The following is a 27,289-nucleotide window of genomic DNA, read 5'->3' as shown; positions in this document are numbered from 1 at the left end:
TCATCCTCAAAACGCCACTCTGGGGAGGCATGACTGTGCTTCTATCATGCAGATGAGGATGCTGGAGTCCCAGGAGGCCGAGTGACCTCGAGGGGATGGTATGTGACAGTGCCTTTGTTGGAAGGAACAGGACATCGGCCCTTAGAAGCTGAGCCCTCATCCAAAGCAAGTTCAGCCAGAGAAAGACTAACCAGGGGTGCTGAGCCATGGTGGTGCAGGGTTGGCCCGCCCACAGTGCCCCTCTGTGGGCCACACGGGTGCTAGACAGAACCCAGCAAGAGCTGAGGATGGCCTCGGCCAGGGCCCACCAAGACTCTGTCATGACCCCAGACCTCTAATCTCCCACTGGTGGGTAGGCAAAAAGCCCTGGCAGTGTTACGGTCACTCAGGACCATCCCTGGGTACTGAGGGCAAGAAACAGGCCAGGCCACTGATTCTCCAGAACTTGATTTCTGGAGACCAGATGCACAGTGGAAGACTCATTCAATCGATTCCACCCACTCAGCTCTGTGCTGAACACCCGTGATGGCCAGACATTTCCACATTCATTAACCCATTCAATAATCTCCAAACACTGTGTGGTCGCAGAGATTAGCCCTGTTTTACAGATGAGAATACTGAGGTGCAGAGAGGCAAAGGGCCTTGCCCTGAGACCCACAGCTAGTGTGAGGATGAACAGGACTTGGCCTGCATGTGGCTGGTTCTCTGGGGTGTGTTTCCCTGGCTGGGGCACCTAGACTCCAGTGTCAGGGCGAGGTTTTCCCTTGTGCTAACGGGCATCTCTACGTCTATCGCTCAGCCATGCTGGAATCAGGTGAGTGAAGGCAGAAGACCTGGAGCACCCACTTGGTCTCTACAAGCTTCGGCTTCCTCATCTACAAGCAGGAGTAACAGTGTCACTGGCACTGCTGCACGGAACTGTACACAGAAGCACAGCACTGCGGGAGGAGAACTGGCTTCCGTTCCTCACCCTGCAACTCCTCCGTCAGGCAGCCTCAGGCCACTCCTCCTCCCTGGTCCTCAGTCTCTTCTATAAAGTGGGATTGTACTTGCTCTACCATCCTCACAGGGATTCTTACAAGGATCAAATAAGACAACACAAGGAAAGTAGTTTCCAAATGTACAGGAAGGCTGTATGTACTGATGTCTACTGACAGCCACAGGGGCTGAGCAAGTGGGCATAAGACACAGAAAAGCAGTGCCTCCATCTACAATGAGGGACACCCCCAGCCCAGTCAGACAGGGGCCACATAATTGCAAAGGCCTGGAAAGAAGGTGTTGAAGTCCAGAGAAGGGAGTGAGCCCTTGGGCCAGAGCAGGCTGGGAAGGCCTCCTGGGAAGGTGGGCCTTTTCAGAAGGGTGAGCCTGGCATGAATAGGGGAGAGAATTCTGAAGAAGGGAGCAGACAGCAGAGGTCTGGAGGTGGGAATGAGAATGAACAGGAAGAACCAGGCAGGCTCATGAGCAGCGGCTTCTTGCCCTGGGGCAGGGCCGGGCAGGGGTGGGGATAGAGAGGCGATACCTCTGATCAGGACAACTCCTGGCACTACCAGAGAGCCTGTGTGAGTATGGAGGTGTCCAGCACAGCACCCCCAGGGGTGGATGCCTGCCTGGAGCCAGCTGTGGAAGGAGCTCCGGACACGCTGCCTGCTTCCTGGCTCAACCTCCTGAGATGGGGCACAAACCCCAGAGAGAGAATTCAGTCTGTTTGGATGGCAGAGCAATGAATAAAAGGTGTCCTTCTTGAACAAACCCAGAGGGACTGGCCCAAGCCGGGCCTTCATAGACAGACCAGCTGTCTTGGGGTGGAGGCGATTTCAGGAGGTGTCACTCATGGCCAGTCTGCTCCTGGCCACCTCAGGTCAGATGTTCCGGAGCTCCCTCCAAGTGGCAGCCCTTCCTTGACTCCCCCAGGGCAGGTGCCAGCTCCACTGGCATGATGCGGCCTCCATTGAAGGCTGAGGGTACCTGGGAAAAGCTCAAAGGGACTGAATTATCCTCAAATAGGGGCCCTTTGGAAAATAAAGCAGCCGCTAGAGGCTTATGTCAGATTTCAGGATTATCCTGCTTGGCAAAGCAGTGACTCTTTGGAACTAATCAGCAGCTGGATTTGCTCCCAGGTGGGAGGTGTACATGGGTGGTCAGCCACGGTGGGAGGCAGCATAGCTGCTCTTGGGACACAGGAGGGTGCAAGGCACCCCTTTTCCAAGCACCCTATTTCTGAGTCGTGACTAGGACTAGCTCTCACTAGCGCAAGGTCCAGCTCTTTTCTCCTCCAGGCCCAGCTGGTGTGAGGTCAACCAGTGAGGGGTAAGGGAGCTCTAAGACCCTGGCCCCGTTCCTTCTCCCTGGGTCCCTGCGGAAGACAAGACTCACCTAAACATCTAGACTAGAGGCCCTGCCCTGGTGTGGCTGCACAGCCAGAAGGAACAAAGCCTTCTTAGCCTCAACCCGCTCAGTGTACAGCCCACGCGGCCTCAGGGCGGCTGAGGCTAGTGACAGAATGAATGAAGGGGTGAAAGCATGAATGAATGAATGACTATCAGAACATTCTTTATTATGAGGAAGCCCAACTACTCCCTGGATAGTCACAGGGCAGACACAAAGAATGAATGTGGTGCCTGCTCTCAAGAAGCTAATCCCAGTGTTACGGCTCTTTTTGAATTTGTCTGAATTTAAAAAAAAGAAAAGCAGTTAATCCTTTCATTAGCAGATGTCTGCTAAAGTGAAGGTGGGGGTGTGGGACCCACACTTTTTGAGCAGGGATTCCCCAAGCACTCTGCGGGATGCTAAGGGGCACCACAGAGCGGGGCCCAGGGATAAATGAGAACGTGAAGTGCCATGTGGTGCTGGCCCGCGCACTACGAGCCCTGCTTTTTGTGGCATTTCCCCAATTCATCAGCCACAGAGCCCCTTTGAAGATAGCCTTTGACCACCCCACTGTACCATGTTCTGCAGAACACAGGTTGGGAAGTAACGGATTTAGAATAAACTAGGCCAGAAAGGTCCCACGAGAGCCACCCCACTGGGACACATGGACTCCTAGACATGCTCGGCCTGGCCCTGCTGCTCCCCAGGCAGACTCTAGTATTTCATTTCCCTGTGCCTCGGTTTCCCTCTAATAAAATAACAATCCTGGTTTCTTCCAGCCCACTGGGATGTCAGGAGCGAGGACACAGGATGAGAGTGAACAGATGCCAGGGGCCTTGGGGACATGTAAATACCAGAAGCCGTCACGGTGACTCAGGCTTGGCGGGCACTTGCAGGGCTGTCTAATAGCCCGAGGCTGCTAATGAGGGGTACAGATGACAGCCTCCAGGGCCTGCATGCCTTGGTGTCACATAAGCCGTTCCTGGAAAGAGGTGGCCTGGCTTCCTCTGAATCCCAGGCACAGTCCTGTGTCCTGGAGCATGGAGGGGGAGCTGGAGACATGCACAACACTGAGTCTGCTGAGAATGTGGCCAGTGGAGGTAAAGGCCTGGGGAGAACTGCGGGGGCTGGGTGGGGAGGCAGATCCCCCAGCCAAGTGCTCAGACAGTCCCTGATGAAGTGGAGAGGCCAGGCCAGGGGCAGAGCAGGGGTCTTAGCCAGGTGGCGTCCCACACTTGATTTCTTATAATATGGAGAAAATAGCATCCACCTTAGGGGGCTGTCGTGAAGATTACATAAGAGAGCATGTAAGGAGTCTGGCTTACTGCTTACACAGCAAGGACTCAGGAAATAGGAGCTGTCACTGGCACAGGTTCTGCCAATTGACCTCCATGTGACAGATGAGGCCTCATTCTCCCTTCCTTCTGTGAAAGCTGCTGACCGGGCCCTCCCGCAGAGAGGCCATCGCCAGGACATCTGCACTTTGCCCCCTCGCTGGGTGGGCTGCATGCTGCCATGAGTCCGTTTAATTTGTTCCCAAACCTGCTTATGCCAGTTATACCTGCTCTTGCAATTATATAATTTAATTATTCTTTACATAAACTGTTAAAATATGATGGTGAAAAGAAAGACTGGTTGTGCACACAAAGTTCTCTCTTTCTGGAACTAGCTGAGCAGCCCTGGGCTGCGGATTCTCCCCCTCAGCCCCCTTCACCGCCTCTCACCCAATGTGCACCCACAGGCTTCTACTTTTCACAGGCCTGGGGTCCTCCCCTCAGAGGAGGCTGGGGCTGAGACTGGGCAATGAGCCGGGCCCTTGGCTCTGTCCAGGACACTCTCAGAGCTGGCCAAGCGCCACTGGGGACAGGTGGTACCTGAACAGTTCCTCGGAGGCGTCCCTGTGGCTGAGGCTGGGTGTGGGCCCTCCACTCTCACAGGCGGCCGGCAGCAGGAGGGAGTCACCCAGGGGGATAGCCCCGCCGAGGTCAGGATCATCAAATAGCTTCAGGGCTGTGGGAAGGCAGCAGCAGGGGGGTCAGAGGAAGCCTCTAGGCTGGGATGCCATGGCCACTCTCTCTCTGCCCCACCCCAGGAAGTCTTCTGGGCAGTCCTACAGGAATTGATGCCTCTGCTCAACCTGTCATAACTGGTGCTGCTTTGTAACTGTAAGGCAATGACCTGTCTCCCCAGGAGCCCCCGGGGCCCTCGGGATAGGGACTACGGACAGGGACTAGGTCTCACTCCTCAGCATGTTCTTGGGCCTGGCCCTCAGTGAGGGCTCACCAAGTATGGGCTGAATTAGTGGGTGGCACACTAATTCACACACGTGCCCTAGGCAGGCCCTATCGCTTACCACACAAACAGTGCCTGGAAGCCCAGGGCCCACATCTGCCCACAGATGTCATGGAAGCACAAAGCTGAGTCTATATCACATCTAAACAGGACAGGGGAGATATATGGGTCCTATTCACGCTGGCTGAGTCCAGACCCTGCCTGGTGATGGGGCTGGGCACCGAGAGGACACCAGGAGCAGACCCTGGGGCTCTACTTACGGTCCATGGATGACACGTCCTCCGAGGGGTCCTGTGGAGACAGCTTCCTGCCCGGGCCAAAGAGCCTCTCATCAGGGTCCACCTCCTCGTCAAAGATGGTGAGCCGGGGCAAGGGCTTGGCTTTCACGGCCACTTTGGGATGTTTCTTGGGCTTCTTGGAGCTGGAGAATCACAGACAAAGCACAAGGTGAGGATTTCCCACAAGTGTCCAGGTGGCCCGGTCAGACCGACACGGGCGCTGGGCCCTGCAGTGGAGGGGCTGGATGCCATGGGCCAGAAAAGACCATGGCCAGAGGGACCAGGGAAGGCCTGGAGGGGGCCACCCAGAGCAGTCCAGGCAGGTGGAGCTGAAGTCTTTCTGAAATCTCTAACAGATGGTCACACGGCCAAGGGAAGGACAGGTCCTCCATCCCAGGGGAGAAAAGCAGGCCAGCGAAGGTGGTTGAGAAGCAGGTTTCCCCAATGACAGAGTGGTAAGGCCCCCGCTACTGTGGGCAGCTGTGCCCTGTGTTCAAGAAATGACCACTGTCAGGAGGAGCAGGCGGCTGCCAGGACTGGGCACCAGCTGCCAGACAACCCCAGCTCTTAGATGCCTTCAGGCCTTGAGTCTGCCATGAGGTCAAAGGCCAGAGATCACGCTCCCATTCGGAAGGTAGAGACAGCTGCCTGGTCTCAGGGTCTCAGCACTTGGGGGCCAGGCTCAGAGAACCACACTCCACAGCCACTCAGAAATGGGGATGGACCTGGTCTTGAGCCACAAACCTCAGGGCTAGGACTTAGGAGGGCAGAAAGCAGCCTTGGTAAGTGCCTTATTGTTTCCTTTGCATGGTAAAACCACCATTGTTCTAGTTAACACTTGGGTTCTGTGGAGCAGCCCCCCTCTTTCAGGAAGCCTCTCTGGGACTTGCCCACCTCCCCGGCTCCGACTCTGCCACCCCAGGTCCCATTACAGTGCACTTGCCGACTGGCTGAGGAGGTCCTGCTCTGGGCCAGACCCTGCTGTAAGAAACCAGGACGGGGCAGGATGGAAGCTTCTGGGGTGTAGGAGTACTTTAGTTTTGATCCAGGCGGTGGTTACGGGCTGGATAAGTAAACACGCATGGAGCTGAATGCTCAGGATCTGTGTACATCACTGTAAGTGATACCGCCAGTAAGTAAACACACTTGATTTTACTTTAATAATTACTTTAACAGGCATTCAATCCCTGCTGATGATGCCTATTAGCCATTTTAAGGTTCCTGAAAATAATGAGAATATGCTCTTTACTGGAAACTGAAATTCCGTGTGCCTGTCCGCCTGGCGGGCAGTTCCACTGGACTGAGGTCACTATGTGAGGTCACCATCTGAGCTCATGTTGGTAACACGCTGCGGCAAAACTGCACCGAGAGGCTGGCCTACACAATGATACAGATTAACCAATGGCAGATAAAAATAGCAGAATGGCCCTGGGTGCTGGAGGGGCAGGTCCCTGCAAGGTGACCATTCCCACAGTCTGGAGTCTGAGGTCTGGCAGAATCCCAGGCGCCCAGCCGAGGCGAGGAGAAACTATGAAAGCCAGGAAGGCTCCCTGCTGGAAGGTTCCCTGCTGGAAGGCTGCACGACAGAGCACCCTCTGAGCTCAGAGCCCAGTCCCAGGGGAAGGATCTCTGCAGGGCTCATTTGTTGGATGAGGAAACAGTGGTCCAGAGAAGCTGAGTGTCTGCCCAAGGCCACACAGCAGGGAAGGGACAGGCAGGCTGGGTCTAGATTGAGGATGGTCATACTCATGGTCCTATCCTCTTGTCCCCTCCAAATGTCCCATGAGTTAGATGATATAGGATGGCGCAGGGATAACACGATTGATCCTGCTGTTCTCTGGGGAGAAAGTGGCATGTTTCAAGGGTAGTGATGGGGAGCAGAGACGCAGTGGCAGGGACTGCTCCAAGAAGGCCCATCTGCCTGGTCCTGTGCTTTCTCCACCCAGCTCAGGCCATGAGGAACCTCCTCTGCTGTGCACCACCCTCAGGCCCTGCTTGTGGTGCTGCAGGTGAGGTGGAGGGAGCCTCGATTCTCCACCCTAAGGGCAAGTGCTTTCCAGAAATCTTCAGCTTCTGCTCCTCTGAGACCTGGAGGAGCCAGGGCTCGCCTGCTCTTACTCAGACATTCTCCCCTTTATTCTTACCAATCAGGCAGAGCCAGCTCGGCTCTCATGACTCCTAGGAAGTGGGTACCAAACAAGGGCCATGGCCTCCTGGGGCAGACAGCAAAGCTGACCCCAGCCAAGACCCACTGAGTCAGAAACCCCAAGCAGGCCCAGGAGGCTGTGTTCAGTCTCCTGTGGAATTCCACGGTCAGCCAGGCTCGCAGCCACTGTTCTGCCGGATGCTTCTCTCCACTTCGTTCCCCATCTCTGCCGCCCTTTGCGTGGCCCTTGCTCCTGGCCCCAGAAGGCACTGCGGTGGGGAAGGGTGGAGAGCCACCCCGGCCCCTACCCAGGTGGCAGCTCTCAGGGAGGGCAGGTCTGAGGCTGCTCTGCAGCCTCCCCCAGCAGCAGCTCCATGCCACACCCCACACTGTCTGCTCAGAAACAAGCAGGCCCTCCCTGGCTCCTGGGGATCGAACTTGCATGTAACCAGCCACGGGCCCCTCGGGGCAGGGGAGCAAGAGGCTTTGCATTGACCAGAAATCAGAGGGCGCAGAGAGGGAAGCGAGCCATCTGAGGAACAAAGGAAGCGAGAGAGAACAGGCGCGAGGAGGTCTCTCTGGAGAAGCCGTGGTGCCCCTTCCTACGCCTGCAGCTGGTCTTGACAGCACACAAGAGGCCTAACTTTCCTTCCATGTGAGTTTTCTCCTCCAACTGGATCATGTCCTTGTTTTTCTCCCTAGAGGCATGTTTGCCCTTTTGTTGTCCTGAACTGAAATAAAGTGGATCTACAGCACACGCGGGCGGCTCCGGCAGGCATGGTCTGTACCCTACCCCCACCCACCCATGCTGCCTGGGCTGCCTTCTCTACCTCCCCAACTCTCTAGACCCATCTTCAGGGGAATCAAGGAAGAAGCAGGAAATATGGAGTTTTGGTGCCTAAAAGCCCCAGGGTCCTATCCTGAGCGGCCCAAAACTTTCAGGCTCTGGGGACTTAGTAATGCGCCTGGTCCATAACAGATGCCTTGATAAACTCTGGATGAGAGGATGGGCGATGGATGGAGGGGAGGAGGGATGGACAGGTGGAGGACAGGTAGGCAGGGAGCAGGGTGCCAGCACATCTCCATCTCAGGATTCTGTTAATCCCCAAGGTGGGAGGGGCAGGGAGGGAAGAGGGATAGGCTCCCAACCCCAGTCTCAGACAGCGCCCTATGTGCAAAAGCCCCTCCTCCAAAGATCTCCTGGCCGACTCCACTGGGCTTGCTGCCAGGCCCTCAGCCACTCTATGAGCAACTCATTCCTTCCCTCGGGAGCACCTTTGATGGCGAGCACTCACTGAGAACCTCCCACCTGCAAGAACCTGTGCTGGGGACGAGGGAACAAAGATGAGGACGAGCCGCCGCTGTCCCCAGAAGCTCATGGCAGAGCAGGGTCACATAGAAACTGATCGTTATGGCCGGGTGAGGTGGCTTATGCCTGTAATCCCAGCACTTTCGGAGGCTGAGGTGGGTGAATTTAAGAATAAAATATGAAAAGTGCTTTAGTTTAAAGCAAAAAGTTTGCGGGAGGCCAGGAGTTTGAGACCAGCCTGGCAAAGATGATGAAATCCCATCTCTACTAAAAATACAAAAATTAGCGCAGCATGGTGGTGCACACCTGTAATCCCAGCTAGTCGGGAGGCTGAGGCATGAGAATCGCTTGAACCCCAGGGATGTAGGTTGCAGTGAGCTCAGATCACACCACTGCACTCCAGCCTGGGTAACAAAGTGAGATTTTGTCTCAAAAAAAAAAAAAAAGGCAACTGTTCATTAGCACACAGGGTGTTCCGCTCTGTCACGGCAGAGCACAGAGGACAGAGCCAACCAAGCCTGAGGGCTCAGGGAGGACTTCTTGGAGGAGGTGATGTGGAGACAGGAAGTGAACTTGGTGGAATGGAGTTAAATAGCATCTTGGGTACAGTACCTGAGAGTCACACTGTGAGTGTCTGCAGGGGGCATGACTAGGACATAACTGGGAACCCAGATTCCTCTTGGTGAAAGGGGACCCCTTAGGTTTGCAGCAGACGTAGTGCCATGAGGGAACAGGCTGAGAGTCAGGTCTTTCCAGGGAAGCTTTGTTCATGGTCCATAGAAGAAACGACCAGAGCCTGGACTAGGAGAGCAGCGGTGGTGCGAGGGGAAGACAGGCTAGGGGGAACTTCAGAAGGCAAACGTGCTTATACATCTGGACAGTTAAGGTGATCAGCTGGCAGAAGGGAATTGTCTAAGGTGATGACAGGTTTCTGATCTCAGTGAGGGGGTCAGTAATTCCATATGAGAGGTGTGTCACTCAGTCTCTGAGCCATTTCTTCACCCTTCTCCTAGCACAAACACCTCAGGGTTGTCATGAACATGGAGTCGGGTCAGGTCGCACACATGGGCTATCACTCGGGGGCCCCCTCAATCCTCTCCTCCCTGGTCCTCCCTCCTCCATTCCTATATCAGCATCCACCCAGCTGTCTGCAGGTGCAGGGCCTGGCTCTGCAGTGCCCGCCCTCCAGCCCGCCCTCTGCACTGACAGGAGACAAAGCCCCTCACTGACGTGGAGGAAGGGTGCCCTCTTCTCCCTTCATTGGAAGGACAGCTGGTCATGATTAGAATCTTGTCACCAGGGATGGGGCAAAAGGGGCTTCAAAGAGAGGTCTGCAGGGAATAGGACTGGAACTGCAGCTCCTGGCTTCCTGGTGAGCACAGGGGTCATTGGAACTAGTGCAGGCCATGAGGGCCACCAAAACATGAGTTGGGCCCACAGAGGTTGCATGAGGTAGGTGGGGTGCTCCTGGATGGAGTGCAGGCATGTGCTGGCATGTTCTTGTTGCATGCACATGTGTGCACGGACAGACACCCGCTTTCCTGCTGTGTATTCCTGACAGCAGACAGACGCGCAGACCAGGCCACGTTCTGCAGGCGGGCGTGCAGCATACGGGGTGAGAGGCGGCAGCTGCCGCGGCTGACAGCTCCAACGCTCAGACAGGCTGAGCAGCAGCCTGGCTCCCTGTGGCTCAGGCAGTTCTGGTGACAGTGATTGACACATAAGAGCATCCACCACTCTGGCCACCCAGGGGGCCTGTGGCACCATTCCCAGATGTGCCCACCCACACGGCAGACCACCAATGGGCACCAACTGCGCAGCACCGGGTGTACATGCATGGCGGAGGCATCTCCTAGACATAGCCAGCTTAACTGGGTCTGAACAGAAGACTGCTGATCTTTCCACAACTGAGACACATGGACAGCATGAGTCTTCAAAGCCAGGGTGCAGCTTAACCAAATACGGAAATCCACCTCCTTTCCAATGATGCAAACTGCGTGCTTTAAACTAATGCACTTTTCATACTTTATTCTTAAATTCAGCTGTTTGGTGTCTTTTTGTTTTTTGGGTTTTTGTTTGTTTTTTTGAGACAGGGTCTCTGTCACCTAGGCTGGGGTGCAGTGGCACGATCACAGCTCACTGCAGCCTCGACCTCCTGGGGCTCAAGTGATCCTCTCACCTCAGCCACCCTAGTAATTGGGACACAGGCACACACCATAACACGTGGCTAATTAAAAAATAATTTTTTTGTCGAGATGGAGTCTCGCTATGTTGCCCAGGCTGATCTCAAGCTCCTGGGCTCAAGTGGTCTTCCCGTCTTGGCCTCTCAAAGTCCTGGGATTATAGGCAACAGCCACTGTGCCTGGCTGGTTTTATTTTTTCAATGAGAAAATTCTCAGAGTACAATAAATGGACTTCTGAAATTCACACCAGGACAATGTTATTTGCAACAGCAATGGGCTTCCTTGGAGAAGCAATCACAACAGTGAGAATCACCTGAGGACAGGCACTAACCCTGGGAGTCCAAGCCAGTCTCATTGGACAGGGGCTTCAGAGAAGGCCAGGATGGAAAAACGAGCAGAGTCACAAAAGCTGTGCTCCGGGCAGAGAGAAGAGCCCATGAAAATGCCAAGGTGTGCAGAGCCTGGCATAGTGAAAGTGCCCAATAGCTGGGCAGCAGGTGCATGGAGGGAGGGTCTGTGGGAATTGTTGGCCACCTCCAGTGGGGCCTGGGGTGATTCTGGCCTTTGCTGAGACAGGAGCAGCAGAGGGGGATGTAGGAGAACTTGTATAGGATCTCGACCAGTCACTCAACTTCCCCAACCATGTTTCCTTACTGGAGGTCAAAGGGAAGAAGGAGGCAAATGACACAGAAATGCTTCACAAGCTGCCAAGTGGGTCCCGGATGCAAGTCAGCGCAGGGCCGTGGCAGAGGTCTGGGGTCCCGGGAGCTGCCTGGTGATGTCTAGGCTCACTTATGCTTTCTACTCAGCAGACTTCACTCTGGGCCTTAAAAAGCAAATGGGGCCAGGCCAGGCACAGTGGCTCATGCCTGTAATCCCAGCACTTTGGGAAGGCGAGGCAGGAGGATCACTTGAGTCCAGGAGTTCAAGACCACCCTGGGCAACATAGTGAAACCTCATCTCTACAAAAAGTAGACAAAAGTAGCCAGGCATGGTAGTGCGTGCCTGTAGTTCCAGCTATTTGAGAGGCTGAGGTGGGAGGATCAGTTAAGTCTGGGAGGTTGAAGCTGTAGTTAGCTGAGATCACACACCACTATACTCCAGCCTAGGTAAAAGAGTAAGACCCTGTCTCAAAAAAAAAAAAAAAAAAAAAAAAAATGAGGCCAGCCTGGGAGGTCACCATGAACGTTTATCATTTGCTATGGTCCCCAGAGTCACATTCCAAGGACCTGTTTCTCAACAGCCAGAGCCCACTCTCCTGGTCACTGAGCCCTATCTTGAGGGTCCAGGACTCAGTGACAATCCCACCTGAGCTTGTGGGTGATGCCATTTTTCCTTCTCCACAATGGGGCCAGAGACTGCCCCTCACCCACCCTGGCTCCCGCACCACCAGGGAACCATGTGGGTCCCAGCTGCAGGTCTCTGCAGCCTACGTTCTACAGCAAGCGCCCAGTCCCCCCAAGAGCCTGAATACACAAAGGGACAATGGCCAGGCCACATGTAAGGGTGGAACTCTGACCCACAGTCTGCAGTAACCTGCCCAGGAAGCCAGACCACAGCCTCTGCAGCCGTCAGCCCCAAATGGCCAAGATTTAATCAATAACTGCCAGCTTTCCTAAATTTTTCCCCATTTCCAGTTTAGTAGGACCATCCAGAGAAAGCCAAACATGCCCCACTTCCTGCTCACAGAGGACAAAGGATGCCCCACTTCTCATTGGCTGCTTCTGGATTCCCCATGCCAATAACCTCCAATCAGCGCGTATCTGAGCCTTCCCTTTCATCTGCTTCAAAGTATCCCACTCCCCTGCCTCTCTTTGCATCTTTGCCAAATGCAGGTGATGGTGGCCGATACCTCCCTGGTCGCAGTAAGCTCTGAGTAAACAACCATTGCTGGTTCTCACATGGGCGCTCCTATGCCCCTGATCCACTCCAAATGGTGACACGACCAGCAGGCAGCTAGCTGTCCTTGCAGTGGGGAATGCCCATCACCCATGTCATCAAAAAACGAGAGTGAACAGGTGAGGGCTGAGAAGTCAGTCCCCTGGCACAAGTGTTGGACATGGACTGGGGACAAAGGGAAAAGTCCTGGGCCAGCAGTCAGGAGACCCCCAGCTCTTGCTCTCATGCCCTCCTGTGTGATCCGGGGAAGGTTCCTCAGTCGTAACAACAGAGCCTGGATCTGATCTGCAGTCCTCAGAGCGTAAAGGCTCTGTCATCCTAAGAGTGTTGCTACTTGCCAGAACTTGCCACAACGGGTCCTGGGGGAGCCTGAGGCGGGAAAATGGCAAGTGTGACCTCCCGGATTTCTATCTCTCAAGGAACCAAGCAACCACTGAATCCCACTAAGGATTCAGGTAAGCAGGCTCCTTCCTCCAGGGCCAGGGGCTGCCCCACCTCCAGAATCGCCTGCTCTAGGAAGCTGTAACAGGTGACAGGTGTACCAGCGCTCCTGGAGGGAGGTAAAGTCATAGTGTGTACATCACAGGGTACTGATATTTACATAACAACTATAGGAAGTGGAAAAGCTGCCTTTTATATTCATATTTCAACTGTTGTTTAAATACACAAAGACCTCTTTAGAGCAAAGTAAATCTGAAATAGTGATAACATTTTACAAAGGAACTTTCCTGTAGTGCTTCATCTCATTTTATCCTTTCAGCCACTGGGCCTCTACTTTACCCCTACTCTACAAAGAAAGAAACAGGCTTGGAGAAGTATAGCAATGCACTCAGCATCCACCAACTGAGTGGCAGAAAGGGGATTTGAACCTGGGACTGCCCATCTTTAACCCTGCTCTGGGGGTAGCCACACATCCTGGGGGTTTCCAGCTGCCCCACTCACTGTCAAACCATACTCTAAGGGGCCCTCGCCTTCTGCAAAGCTGCCCGGGGCTACCCCAGGAAGTGGGGCTGAGGCTAGAGGGACAAAGATCCAGTCCCCACTTGTCCCAACCAGGGGAAATCCTACTTCAGCCTGTTTTATGTACTGGGATTCTGGATGATATTTCTCTTGAGCCAAAGGTTTTGCTACTGAATTTAAAAAGCAGAAACCACTGGTACATCTGTTGTTCCTAACAGCCCATTCATTCAGGCAGGACTTTGTGCAGTAATCTGTTTTTTTGTTTGTTTGGATTTTGTTTTGTTTTGTTTTGTTTTTGAGATAGAGTCTCAGTCGCCCGGGCTGGAGTGCAGTGGCACAATCTCAGCTCACTGCAACCTCCGCCTCCCAGGTTCAAGTGATTCTCCTGCCTCAGCCTCCTGAGTAGCTGGGATTACAGGCATGCCCCATCATACCCAGCTAATTTTTGTATTTTTAGTAGAGACAGGGTTTCACCATGTTGGCCAGGCTGGTCTTGAACTGATCTCAAGTAATCTGCCCACCTCAGCTGCCCAGAGTGCTGGTATTACAGGCGTGAGCCAATGCGTCCGGCCATGGCAGTAATCTGGATGGGGAAATGCAGTTGCCATGCACACTGTGCTGCTGTGATCACTGTGACAGCCTGGGTGGAGTGCCACCTGCGTGACGCTGCAGGGTGGCTGTGGCACCTGCCTCCTCCTTTCCTTATGGCTTTGGGTCCCCAGCCAGGCCAGGGCTAAGTGCTGCACAGGTGCAGGGTGAGGTCGGGCCCAGCCATCCTGGCTCATGGCCCCCACATGAACCCCAGGATGGCACAGCAGAGAACTCATCCAGCAGGTGGGCCAGCAGACGAGGGAAAGCCTAGCCCGAGCAGGAGGAGCTGGGGAGCAGACAGTACCGGAAGTGCCTTCCGGACACGCCCTGTCCTCAGCCCCCTGTGGGCGGCAGACTGTGGTGACGGCTGACCTGCCACTCTCCACACCTGTTTCCTTTCTGGCATTTCCAACACTTTAACAGAATTTGGTTTCTGGGAATTCTCAAACAGGAGCTTGCGGAAGAACCAACTCAAGAGCTTGTTAAAACACAGATTCTGGGGGCCCTACCCAGATCTGAGGGGGGCCTGGAATCTCTATCTCTGCCAAGCTTTCAGTGGCCCAGAATCCCTAGGTGGTCTCTGCTGCACTGGTGGCATCAGGGGAGCCCTGGGTGCCCAGGCTCAGGCTGGAATGAATAAAGAGGTGCCAGGCCCATGCGCAGTGGTCGGGATATTTAGCAAGAGGCACCCTCAGGGAAGCAGCTCCAGGGCACCTCAGGAGGTGGGACTGAGGCCCTGCTGTCCCCACAGAGCTCCCCTCCACGGCTCACCTTAGGGGACTGTCTTGCTGCTAAATCTTGGGTTAGCAAATCTGGGAGCACCTGGCAATGTGCCAGGAGCATTCAAAACCACAGAATCATTCCAGAGAAGTGATTTCATCCAAATATAGAGTAAGATATTCTTTTTATACTAAAATACATGTGGTTGTTTTATGAAAGATGAAGCAAAATCCATATTAAAAAACAACCATAAAACGTGGCATTCCAGAGAAACATCCAGCTTCACCACGGAGGCCACAGCATGGGGACCCGGGTGTGGGCTCCCCCTTCCAGGGAGTCTGGGAAGACCAGCCTCGCAGGCAGGTGCATTTGTTCATACAGGAGCCAGCCTGTCCCACAGGACGCTGCGAGTCCTCAGGGACCCAGGGCCAGGAGGGGGTCCCTGTGTGCAAAAGAAGAGGTGGGAGGAGTGGGCCCTGAGGGCGGGGGTGGGCAGGGCTTAGAAAAGCAGAGGGGCCTCCCAACAGAGGGGCTTCAGCCCTTAGAGAACCTTTTACTGGAATGGTACCCCAAAGCCCCCAGAAGCAGCTTCAGGGACCTTGCTCTGGGGCACGTATATAGGGGAAGGCTCCATAGAATAAAAGCTTTGTATATGTAGAAGTTCCTCAAGTTATTGCCTGTAATAGCAAAAACCTACAGAAAACCCCACCACGCCCACAAGCAGGGGCCTGGTAATGCCACTTACAGCCCATCGAGCTGAGAAACCAGCAGAGGAAGGAGGGAGAGTGCAGCTATTGATCTGGAAGGACCTAGAACATGTAAGCTGGAAAAAAGCAAATTCCAGAACGACACATAAGACAATCTCATTTTGGCAGTAAGATGTGAATATTCAAAGGTGCATTCAAAAATTCACAGGGAAAGGACTTTTATCTGTGTTTGCAATTTTTCTATACTAATTGTGTGTTATTTGAGTCACAATGAAAAAGGTTTCCCGCAGAGGATTTCCAGCATAAGGCAGAACTATTAGGGTAGAATGTCAATTTTCTCAGCACCGTGACATTCTAAAATAGAAACTTAAATACAAAACAGGGGCGACATGGAGCAGCAATCGGGACAGACCATAGGGTGAAAAAGCAGAGTACGAAAAGGCACGTGCATTGTGCCTGCGGTTGCATGGATGCTGCTGGGACGGGGTCAGAAGAGAGCCCCCGCAGATGGAGAGAGCGGTGGTGTTGGGACGGGCCTAAGTGAGGGCTTTTTCTATCTTTAATTGCTCTCTAATGGTGTAATAACGCTCTCTTGCCCCTAATCAAAACCAGGTTTAAAAGACAAAGAAAAGCCAGGCCGGCCTGGGCTCCGGCTTTGTGCTGGCGACTCCCACCCTCCCAGCCGCCCTGCCGTGGAGCAGCCCTTCAGCAGAGCAGCAGCGCCTCGCCGCGGCCACGGCGGGGAAGGACCGAGGCTGGTTGCATGGAAATGGTGGCTGCTCCAGGAGAGCCCAGAGCTAAGCCCAGACATGGGGCAGGGCAAGCTGGGAAACGGGTGCCGCTGCATCTGCACAGGAACCAAGCGCACGGGAGGGAGAGGGGTGCACAAACAGCCTCCCGAGAAGAACAGAAAGTCCCCCACCAAAGGGCAGGTGGGTGGCACCAAGAGAGATCAACAAGCCCACCTGGGTGTCTGTGAAAGGCCGAGGTGGAAACCCAACTTCAAGGTACGGCTCTGCCACACACACGGCTCTGGAACACACACGGCTCTGCCACACACACGGCTCTGGCCAAGATCCTGCTCAACTCCTTCCTCGATTTTACCATCTGTGAAAGGGGGATAATCCTGGGGCCCAGCCCGCCTCCCAGGCTGATAAAGACTGGACTGGAGATGGCGTGGGGTCCTGGCTCTGCCATCTGCAGGCTGCAGGAATGTGGACGAACCACCTGAACCTGAACTTGAGTTTCCCACCACACAGAAGAGGCTGATGCCAGTGCAGGCCTCCAGGGCTCCGTTTCTTGACCTGTGCCCACAGTGGATCCTGAAAGCAGTTTGGCGAGTCATGACCTTTCCAAACGTTGAAATAGAATAGAAAATATCCCAGTACAATACACGTAGTAAGGTTTTGTATGAGTTCTGGGAACTTTTGCTTCAGTTTTATGGGATGTTTATACATGTGTGTCCTGGGTCATGGCGTACCATATAGTTTTTACTATGGGTTGTAGCAAGTAGTTTCAGAAATGCTGTCTTACAGATATAATGAGATCATGCAAGCAAATGCTAACTTAGTTCCCAGCATTTCATAAAATCTCAAAAAATTTACTTATTATTCCTGACAGAGGTGATAACGTTGATTCATCAGCACCTTGTCACATGGGTCCTTAAAAAGAAACCCCAGCAGGTGAGGGTCTTAAGCCGGCGGGATTACTCTTAGGTGCTAGCTTTCCCAGGATTCAGGGGTGAGGGCCCCAGAGTACAGAGCTGGGGAGGGGGCTGGCCCCCCCCCCCCGCCCCGCCAAGGGGTCCCGGGATAGCTGACACATCTCCCCTGACAATCTGCTAATGAAGTAAGTAGGAAGTTCAAGGCAGCACTTGCCAGCCACAAAGAATATTTTCCTACCCAAAAAAGGAGCCGCTCTGCTAAGTGTGTTCTTCAGCCAAAGGTTGGCACAGACCACCAAAGTCCATCTCGGTTTGGCACTACGTGTGGTTACTCAGAACAACAGAGAATGTGAGTTCAAACAAAGCCTCACCCTTACCAAAATAAAGCCCAAGAAAGGCCTGCCGCGTTGGGCCAGGCTGATAAGGAGTGACTATTACAGGCTTGTCCCCACATCACCCACTACTCTGGCTGCCTCTCCCTCAGGGACGCTGACCCCACTCAAGGACAAGGCCAGCCACGGAGGGCCAGGAGGAGCGACTGCAGGGCACTTGCTGTGCCCAGGTGCCGCAGGACCCCAGATCTCAGGCCTGTTTCTGCTGCAGCTCCCTGAGCGCCACGTACCCTTTCCCAGTGCAAATCCTCACCCCTGGACGCTGGTCTCATGGCCACCCTGCAGCCCACCCTCCCATAACCCTCCCCACGAAGAAGGCCTTTCCAGAGTGGGCTGTGATTTTAGGAGAGAATTCTACATGCTGATGAAGTTGAACTTGCTTCTGCCTAATTTTTACTGGGCTCTAATTCCTTTCTGCGGCAGGACCTACAAGAGAGGACTCACTCATCTGGCGCCCAAGGGCTTTGGTAAACGGCTAAGAGACATTCGTTGTGGTAGAGAGCGGGGAGAACAGCACTCCTGGCCTGGTCTGATTCCATTGAAAGATGGGGCCATGATGATAGCTGATTGCTAAATTTACATAACTCAGTTCATCGTCACAGGAGCCCTAAGAGGTTGATACGACCATGAGTCCATTTTCACTGAGGAAAACCGAAGAAAAGAGATTGTAAATGGCCAGACATGTATGGCTGGTGAATGGCCCTGTGTGGAGGCAGGGCCAAGGTGAATGCTCCTTCTATGCAGATGATGCAGCCCAGAGAGCCGCAGCCACCTCTGCAAGTCCCACAGCTGGAAGGAGCACCCAGTCCTCCCACACCAGCCGGACGGGTCCGCAGCCTGCACTACTGAGCTGTCACAGGGGCCTCTACCAAGCCTCAGTGCAGAGCCACAAGTGGAGGACATCCTGTGACCCGGGAAGGGAGGCGACACCTAAGCCCAGCCCCAGAGACATGCACACCACCAAGGGCACGCAGAGAGCTACTTCCCCCAACACACCAGGCCAAGGCCTCGTGGCCCAGATACCTGCGAGGGGGCGACCTGGGAAGCTCAGGGCTTTTCTCAGATTCCAGGGAAGGGGGACGTCATCTCCAGAAAGCCTGGAATACACCAAAGGGGCCCTCTCAACAACGGGAGACCAACCGCATAATGCCCAGAGGGTCCAGCGCCTCCTCCTCCTCCAAGGATTCCTCAGCATCCTCGCCCTTCGGGCTCTGGATGGGCGGACCCTCTTCCGCCACTTGGTCTTGCTGCTCAAAAAAGTCGAAAGCCTCTTCATCATTCCCTGTCTGACTGTCTGTGCCATCCAGGACAGAGGAATCTCTGCTGGTGAGCCCTGCAGCCCCTGGGGATCTGGTACCTGTGGAGGAAGACAGAAAAGAATGGACTTGGTAACCACCCCAGAGCCAGGGGAGGCATCTTGCCACACTGCACCCTCCCATGCCAGGATCTGAGGCCGAGGGCTTCCTGCAGCCTCCTGGGACCAAACTCGTCCCTCCTGGGACCTGAGCAGGATGGCGAGTCTGGGTGGATGGAAGGTGACCTCCGTTTCGGGGGCAGCCAAGTGCCTGCTGCAGCCCCCCAAGGGCTGACGGGCACCAAGGAAGCCTGGAGTGGAGTGGTCACAAGTAGGAGCTTCAGAGCAAGACAGGGGCAGCGGTTCCTGAACCCAAGGCCCAGAGCCTGTGTGCGCCGCAGGGATGGCCGCACCCTCCTCCCGGGTGAGCGGTGGGATACACCAGCCAGGGCACAGGGTGATTCAAAAAGAACCAGTACAGCCAGAACCATTTACGGTTGGAGGCACAGCAAGGAACTCTGCAGACAGAGACCTGCCCCGAGAGTCTGGGCACCTGGACTGTGGACTGGATCGGTGCCCAGGGTAAGCATGTGGAAGATTCCAGAACAAACGGTAATCACTCCATTACAAACTGGCTTAGATGAGCACTTCTTAAAGTGTGGTCTTCAGACAGAGAACGCCTCCTGTGTGACCACAATGAGGTAAGTAGAGAAAGGGAGAGCAAGCATCCAGAAACTTCATAGCATGCTGCCATCATCACAATACCCGAGTGTGCTTTTGTATTTGTGAAAGTATCCATCTGTGACAGGCTGGGAATAAAAGAGCTAGCCCTTGCCACAGATAGTTTGAGAAGCGTGGGCTCAGACTATTTGTTCATCTCTATCCAAGTGCTTACTGGGTAGTTTAAAACAACTGACTTTTAATAAAATCACCTTGTAGGTAAAGAACTTAGAGAGTGTCTGGCATACAGGACGCACTGAGTGATAATGACGATATTGTATTATGTGATGCTCTGTTATTTTACTTGGACAAATGTGAAAAGCCATTCAAAATCTCCCAAACCTTCAATTTCATGTCATAAGCCTCTTACATTTAAACATCACAAAAGCCCTATGAGAGAGATCCCTACTGTACATCCATCTTGCAGATGAGCAAAGTGAGGCATAGAGCAGCTTGTGTTTCTATCCTGCCTCTCCACCAGAGAGGGGCTGGGATATCCTGAGCATCTCTTCCAGGGATGGCTGAGCTGGAACCTCTTGGCACAGTCTACCCAGCCCCAGAGACAGGCAAGGAAGGAAGGGTTGTGACCTTGGAACAACAAGGGCAGAAGAGAACCCAGACCCATGTGAGGGGCCCAACATGGCCACAGGACACCTGGGCTGTGCAGCTTGTCCAGTCCTAGGCCTGTGCATTCACCAGTTTTGCTTCTCTTCCCCACCTTTCACTTTAAATAATTTGTTTTATTTACAGTCAACTTTCTTTTGAAAACTTCCCTTCTGTCTTGTGGAACTAGGAGATCCACAGTAGCTGGGAAAGAGTTAAGCAGACGGATGTAAAGAGGGGAGAAGGGGTGGGAGTCCGGCACCAGCAGTGGTGAGAACCTGCCCTGCCCTGGGGGCATCTGTGAGACCAGGGCCTGCCCCACGGGGGTTCTGGGTTGACAGGACTAACCGAGGAGTGGGGTAAAATTGTAGCCACTATTTACTGTGTGGTTGTCTCTGTTCTAAGCACTTTGCATGTGTTAGCTCTGTAAATTCTCATAACGGCCTATCAGCCAGGCTACTCCCACCTTACAGATGAGAAAACTGAGGAGAGAAGACAGGGCCGGGACACCCATGGGAAGGGCTTGACGTCTCCACCACTGGGGGCAGGGGTGCTGGATCAATTCCTCAGCCCAGAGCTGTCCCCAAGACCCTCTCTGTGGGGGCACAGGTGAGAGGCACATGTCCCCAGGGGCAGGTCACCAGCCAGGCTGTGAGAACACAGCTTTCCCGGGATACTGCAGGTCCCTAGGGCTGGTTGGAGGAGGCAGAGGGGAGTGTGGGGTGTGTGTCAGGGGGTTGTATGTGGTGCATGGTTGGTCCGGGGGTGTCGGGCAAGCTCTAGGAATGGGGCTGGCCAGGAAGGCCACGGATGGGGTCACACTATGGAGAATGCCTGCTGTGTGAGCCCCCACCTGACAGCCAGACGTTCAGTCCCTCAAGGGTAGGCCTCCTTCTGCCCACCATCCAGCCAAGGATGTCAGCGAGGCCACCTGCCTCACCAGCCTGGCTGAAGCCTCCAGGCTGCAGAGGCAGCTGTGGACATGCTCCCACCGGGGCATGGCAGCGGGGCCTAGTTCTGGGCTGGGGAGACCTGAGGGACATGGGGCAGAGCCTTGGGTACCTAAGAACTCTAGCAGCTCTGGGCTGCCTGCCAACTCGGCATCCTTGGAGACACAGCGCAGGATCTCATTGAACACGGCTCTCCTCTCCCGGATGTCAGACTCCCCAACAAACAGGACCTTCCTGGGGAGTAGGGGGAGGCTGGCTGCTGCATAACGACTGCTCAGTTTCTGGTAAAACTCCTCAATCTCGCTGTACTTTTTGGAGACCTGGAATGAGAGGAGCATGTGGTTTCCTGAGTGAAGAGTGGCAGGCAGTGCTCCTTTCTCACCCCGACCAGGGGTTCCCAAGGCCCAGCAGCCAAAGGAAGTGTGCCAGGTACGCCCATCTGCTGCCCCTCCGCCTGTCTCCCAGCCTCAGGCTCCAGTCCTTAACACGCCTGGCCGATAGCAGATTCAATAAAAACATCTTAGTGGCCCAGAGGAAAGATGCAATAACGGTGCCATTCTGGACGCTGTCACAGATCCAGGTAACAAGATTTGATACAGGGACCCCTGCCCAGCCTGCACGTGATCAGGGCCACTGTGTTCATTCCCAGCTTTCTGCATATCAGGAGGGTGATCTCACCGGCTGGCAGGTCATCTTCCTGCAACACCGTGAATCATCTGTTCTCAGCACCAACCTCATTCTCCCGTGAACCAGTGTGGCCTTCGGCGGGCCAGCCCATGCAAGCAGTGGAGACAGATATTTCCAAGGCTTGTTCTCTGCCCTGCGTCAGGCAGGACCTCTCTGCACGCAGGCACCCGAGTGAAGCAGGCCAGGACTCTTGCTGTCATCAGAAGGCAGCCTTGAGCGCCATCTGACTCAGAGAGGGCAGCACTCAGCTTCCCGTGGGGCCAGCGGCTGACTCCCGCTGCCTCCTTGGCCTCTCCCCACAGCTCCTGGGCAGCTAAGCCTTCACCCCTTCACTCACGGAGCTCTTGCTGCATGTTCACTCTGTACAGAGACATCCCAGCAGGCTCTCAGTCTCACAGTGGTTTCAGTGCCATCACCGTGTCTGTAACCATGTGGGTGCTCAGCGAAGTCACCTGCTGTATACACACACCATTGGCCTGGCACCTACCCTCACTCCTAGCTCCTCTATCACCTGCTGTATGCACACACCATCATCCTGGCACCTACCCTCACTCCTCGCTCCTCTGTGCTTTCCCCATAGACTGGGACTATCTCCCCCGACTGAAGTGTGGGTCACTCACTCTTATGCTCCCAGGCCCGGACTGTGCCCACGGTGTGCCTGGAGTGCTGGCGTGCAGGGGCTGCGGGCATCTGATGCCCTCGGGCTCGGGGAGATCCCTTGGTGCAGGGTGTGTCTGGAACACACATCCTTGGCTCCAGCAACACCACCCAGAATGCCCAGCCTGCGAAGGGTCAAGATACCAGGAGGCAGCTGGGGGGGATTTCAGAACCTCCAGTGGGGAGTCACCTGGGACAGGTGCTGCTTGCAGTTGTCAGCACAAGAGCCTGGCTCCAAACTTTCCTGAAAACAGCCCTCAGGGAAAGGCACACGGACCCCTTCCCAGAGCGATTGCTAACACAGGCTCCGACAGCAGCTGTGACTCCAGCCTGGCCTGCAGAGCAGGCCACGGTGGGGGCCGGGCGCCCCCTGCTGGCCCAACTGCTCCACTCAGGCTCAGACCACAGACCCAGCAATTCCAGGCTCGGGGAACCTCCATCTCCAGGGCACTGGCATCGTGAGTACCCCGGAGCTGTAGGCCTGGGCTCCCACCGCACCCAGGGCCCACGTCCATCAGGGGTTCAGGCAGGGCTTCTTGGGTGGGCATCTGTACCAGCAACAAGAGGAGGCCAAGTAAGAGACCCTGAGCAGAGGAAGCTCAAGGTTGAGAACTCACATTTATCTGGTGCCCCCGTGTGCCAGGCACTGCTGAGCACGGGGCAGATAGCCCTGTAACGTTAGTAAGCTTGTGGGTGTCTGCACTGCTAGCACATCCAAGAGCCTGCACAACCTCCACTGCAGTGCCCCCTCCTGGGGCTGTTTTACTCCATGGTAAGCAAATCAGTACACGTTTATATTAAAACACATATGCCCTTTTAAGTAGATACAAAATGCTCATTAATTCTTTGAGTTAAATCATGAAACATCAAAGAGACTTCAGGCTTGGAGGTATGTAACTTTAGGCTCCATCCTGAGATCCCATGGGGAGTAAAGGAGTTCTTTGCCCTCGCAAGTACTTTCAAATGTCTGACAAGCCCCTGCACGCACACACTCCACAGGGAGTGGGCGTCACTGGCTAGGAAAAAGTGGCACTAGTGTGATTCATGGAGGTGTTAAAACACCCTCATGTACACCTTGCATGTAAGGCCGGCCCTCTGCACAGAACCAAGTGGGCTGGGCGGCTGAAGCCCAAGCTTCCCAGAATGCTCCCTCCTTCATGCCCCGCAACATCAAGCTCAAATACTCTCCTCTTCTGCTCCTGTCTCTGAAAATGTGGGTGCATTGAGCTCCAACCTGGATCAAGTCAAATTACCAGGAGCTGCAAAGCGCCCTGTGAAGCAGATTCACTCTCAGAGCAATGCAGGCCCAGAATCACCCCTGACATCACATGTTGCTTCTCACCAAGAGTCGGCCACAGAAGCAATCAAATGAAAAACAGCATTGCTATTCTAGACGCTTCTCATGACGTTGTTGAATGTCTCTTAAAATTGTGTGGCTGGGCGTGGGGGTTCACGCCTGTAATCCCAGTACTTTGGGAGGCTGACGCAGGAGGATTGCTTAAGCCCAGCTTGAGGAGTTTGAGACCAGCCTGGACAACATAACAAGACACTATGTCTACCAAAAAAATTAAAAAACAAAAAGCTGGGCATGGTGGTGTGTGCCTGTAGTCCTAGATACTTAGGAGGCTGAGGCAGGAGGATTGCTTGAGCCCAGGAGTTCCAGGCTTCAGTGAGCTATGATCACACTACTGCACTCCAGTCTGGGGAACAGAGGGAGATCCTATCTCTTAAAAAAAGGAAACAATTGTGCTGTAAATTTCTCTTAAAATTTAGTGTCTCTTTCAACAGGTCACCAGAAAGATGCAACTCATCATTTCCCTTTTTATCTTGGTTGCCAGGAGACTCCAAGCTAGCCCCGTGTCACTCCCTGCTGTACTTCGGGGTCTAGTTCATTTCACCTTTGTCCTAATAATCCTGGACCTGTGTCTCTTGGTCTCCAGCTGCAGGTCCTTTTCACAAGAGGCCAAATGGTAAATAATAAGCCAATGAGTGTGTGATCTCAACCCTCTTGAAATTCTCTCCTCCCTTAGCTCCTGTGACTCCATAGATACCCACCCAGTTCTCTCCTCTCTGCCTCAACTGCAGACTCCTCCTTCTCCCCAAGAGTCCCTGAACCCCTGGCATCCTCAGGATTTCCTCCTCAGCTCTTCCCTCTGCCTTCCACATCTGTTCTCTGGGCAACTTGATCCACTCCCAGATTTTTAATATCACCTCCAAGTTGATGACTCCCAAGCCTACATCTCAGGCCTGAGCTCGTCCCGAGCTCCAGCCTCATGTGTCCGTCCACAGGGCAGACACTTCACACTCCACATGCCCCCTAGATCTGCTCCTCCATCATATTCTTTATTTCAGTTGGTGGAAACAGTCAGCAAATGCGGTGCATGTTACCCCGTAAACATTTTCAACTCTCCCTTTCCCTTCCATACCAAGTGCAACTGGCCTGCTCCAAGACCTTGATTTGGGAATGACCATATTGGCCATGTATCTGGGCTCCCTGACACCTGTTTTGTTCCTTCCAATCCAACTCCATGCTCTCAGCAGATTGGCTGGTTAAAGGCAAAAGGGTCCACGTCACTCCCCTGCTTAAAACTCTCCTTGGCTGCAGGTTAAGTCCAGGCTCCCGCAGACTCTCCACAATCTGGATCCTGCCTGTCACTCACCTTCATCTTCCCCACTTCCTCCCAGGACCACACTCAACTGTGCAGAGTTCCCACTCAATGTCCTATTTCCAACCTCCGTGCCTTTGCTTAGGATGTGTTGTCTGCCCGGGACACCCTTCTCACCTCTCCTGCTGAGCCCCATCTGTTCCTCAAAACACAGCTCAGCCACCGCCTCTTCCAAGAAGTTTCCCCAGGGTCAGTTAGGTGCCCCTTCTCTATACCCCCAGAGCCCCCCAGGTGCTCCTGTCCCCATCTGTATCTGTCTCTTTAGAGGTCTGCCTCTCCACGGACTGAGAGCGTCTGATTCACCCTGTGTCCCTTCTGTCTAGCATGGTCTGGTACTCCAGGCCCTGAGCAAGCAACAGACAGAGAAGCACCTGCTCTGGATGCTACCTGAACCCTGGTGGGCAGATGTGTCTGCCCGCCCGGACCCCGGGCACTCTCGAAACATCCTGGCCAGAGCCTCCGGCTCACCAAGAACTGGACGACATCCTCGGGCCTGTGCTTGGCCGACTTGAACGCAGCCAGACGGGTCACCACCAGGATCTGGTACTCCACGTGTCCAGACATCATCTTGCCCCGTACCTCCTGGTGCTGGGGCACAGTCAGGTCGAGGCCAGTGTGGGCATTCTGAAGTCGCCTGCCAGAGGAAAAGAAGGCAGGTGGGGTTCAGGGTCAAGGCAGTAGGCTTCCCGAGCAAAGTGCAGGCAGGGCCTCCGGGTGCCTGGCAGGCCTGGGTGCCAGGTGACTCTGCTGGCTGTCCTCAGTGGTCACTGCTCCAGGCCACTCATCCCGCCACACCAGCCCTCATAAGCCTGGCTTCCCAGGCCTCGAGGCCTCGGGCCTGGTCCTGCCTTTGGGTTGCTCAGGGACAAAGGTCTGCTCCCTGCAGGAAAACAGGAAAGGATGGGGCTTGTTGAAAGGGATCAACACAAACTCTGTGCAGAATGGGTGGGAGCAGCATCCTAGGGCCTCTACTCAGACCAAGGAACATGCCTGGGGCTGCAGGGACAACATGGGATTGAAATCCCAGCTGGAGACAGGCACCTCTCTTTGGCTAATGGGCAGGAGGGCTGCTACAGGCACCCTGGGGGGGACACAGGATGAGCACTGGAGGCAGGACCCTTGTGACCCACTGTGGCCCAGAGAGGCACTGATAGGCCCGTCCCTCATCTGGGCAGTCGATGCTGCCCCTCGAGGTGTGGAGAGGATGCATCGGCAAAACATCACCGCTCTTGGAGACTTGTAAAATGCAATTCGAATATAATGAATTGTATGATGAGCAAAGAAGTGATGAGATGTTTTTCTTGAAGTGGAAAAAGTTATTAAATACATCCCTCATCCTACGTAAGGTGAGACACAGACCTGTGCAGACTAACATCCCTCACGCAAACACCTCTCGCAGGACATGTGGGGCACCCTCTGAGCAGCTCTGACCATCAAGGTGAGACCTCCTGTGTGCCGGGCAGGACCCTGAAAACACGGGAGGAGCTTCTGGAGCTTAACTTGTGTCTGGGGCAAGGCCCTTCCCTCTCTGGAATTATACCCCAATCCATCAAATCCCCCTGCCCCAGCACTCCTCCCACACGGACCCCTCACATCCCACGCTAGGCCACGCTGTCACCAGCACAACGCTGCTCTCACCAACTGGTGAGGCCTACAGTGATGCGCCTCCTATGCCATGTGTGACACCCAATGACTGTGTGCTGTACACACAAGGAATATCCTCCCGCGGCGTAGGGCACCCCAGGCAACCTGCCTTCAGGTGGTGAAAAGTGCAGCAAGGGCCGAATGGGCACTGGGAGGTGCACACGCACAGCCAGCCCTCTGCCAACGGCACCGAGTTCACGCAGTGTGCACGCGCGGCCTGGTGTCACCCACGGTGTCACTGCCACCAGTGTGGAGGAGGAAGGTGAGGCTGGATGCTGAGGGGAGACGCGCTGGGCTCTAGGGATGCACCTGTGTGAAGTCACTTCCGCCTCCTGCAGCCCTGCGAAGGAGCTCTGCTACCCAGACCCACTTAAAATACAGGGAAACAGACCCCTAAAGGGAAAGTGCCTGCCCAGGTCTCACCCGGCATGAGGTGGAGCTGCGTTCAATCCCAGGCAGCTGCTCCAGAGCCCAGGTGGCCTCTTATGGGGCAGGCATGAGAAAGAAGCCAGGCATCATTTCTTTAGGATCATGATGAAAACGAGGCACAGGGGGGTG

At 54.5% G+C, this 27,289-nt stretch overlaps 1 protein-coding gene across 18 annotated transcripts in view; it reads right to left on the bottom strand.

The window, feature by feature from the left end:
- The window catches only part of HS1BP3 (HCLS1 binding protein 3), a 174,696-nt gene that overhangs the window by 143,346 nt on the left and 4,061 nt on the right, over positions 1–27,289 (bottom strand). For 16 of the 18 annotated variants that reach the window (XR_010109216.1, XR_004669733.3, XM_034952673.3 and 13 more), the window contains exons 2-6: positions 25,556–25,721; positions 21,190–21,397; positions 18,651–18,867; positions 4,923–5,083; positions 4,245–4,380 (exon numbers count right to left, since the gene is read on the bottom strand). Coding sequence is in view for 16 of the 18 variants with exons in the window: in XM_034952673.3 (XP_034808564.2) it covers positions 4,245–4,380; positions 4,923–5,083; positions 18,651–18,867; positions 21,190–21,397; positions 25,556–25,721 (888 nt within the window). In the remaining 2 variants the exon portion in view is untranslated. The remainder of the gene's footprint in view (positions 1–4,244; positions 4,381–4,922; positions 5,084–18,650; positions 18,868–21,189; positions 21,398–25,555; positions 25,722–27,289) is intronic. The other 2 variants (XM_063594655.1, XM_034952675.3) reach the window with 1 other exon arrangement.

This window comes from Pan paniscus, chromosome 12, assembly GCF_029289425.2.
Source record: "Pan paniscus chromosome 12, NHGRI_mPanPan1-v2.0_pri, whole genome shotgun sequence".
Taxonomy (NCBI): Eukaryota; Metazoa; Chordata; class Mammalia; order Primates; family Hominidae; genus Pan; species Pan paniscus.
The sequence above is the reverse complement of the archived record's forward strand: the minus strand, read 5'-3'. Positions and strand labels throughout refer to the sequence as shown.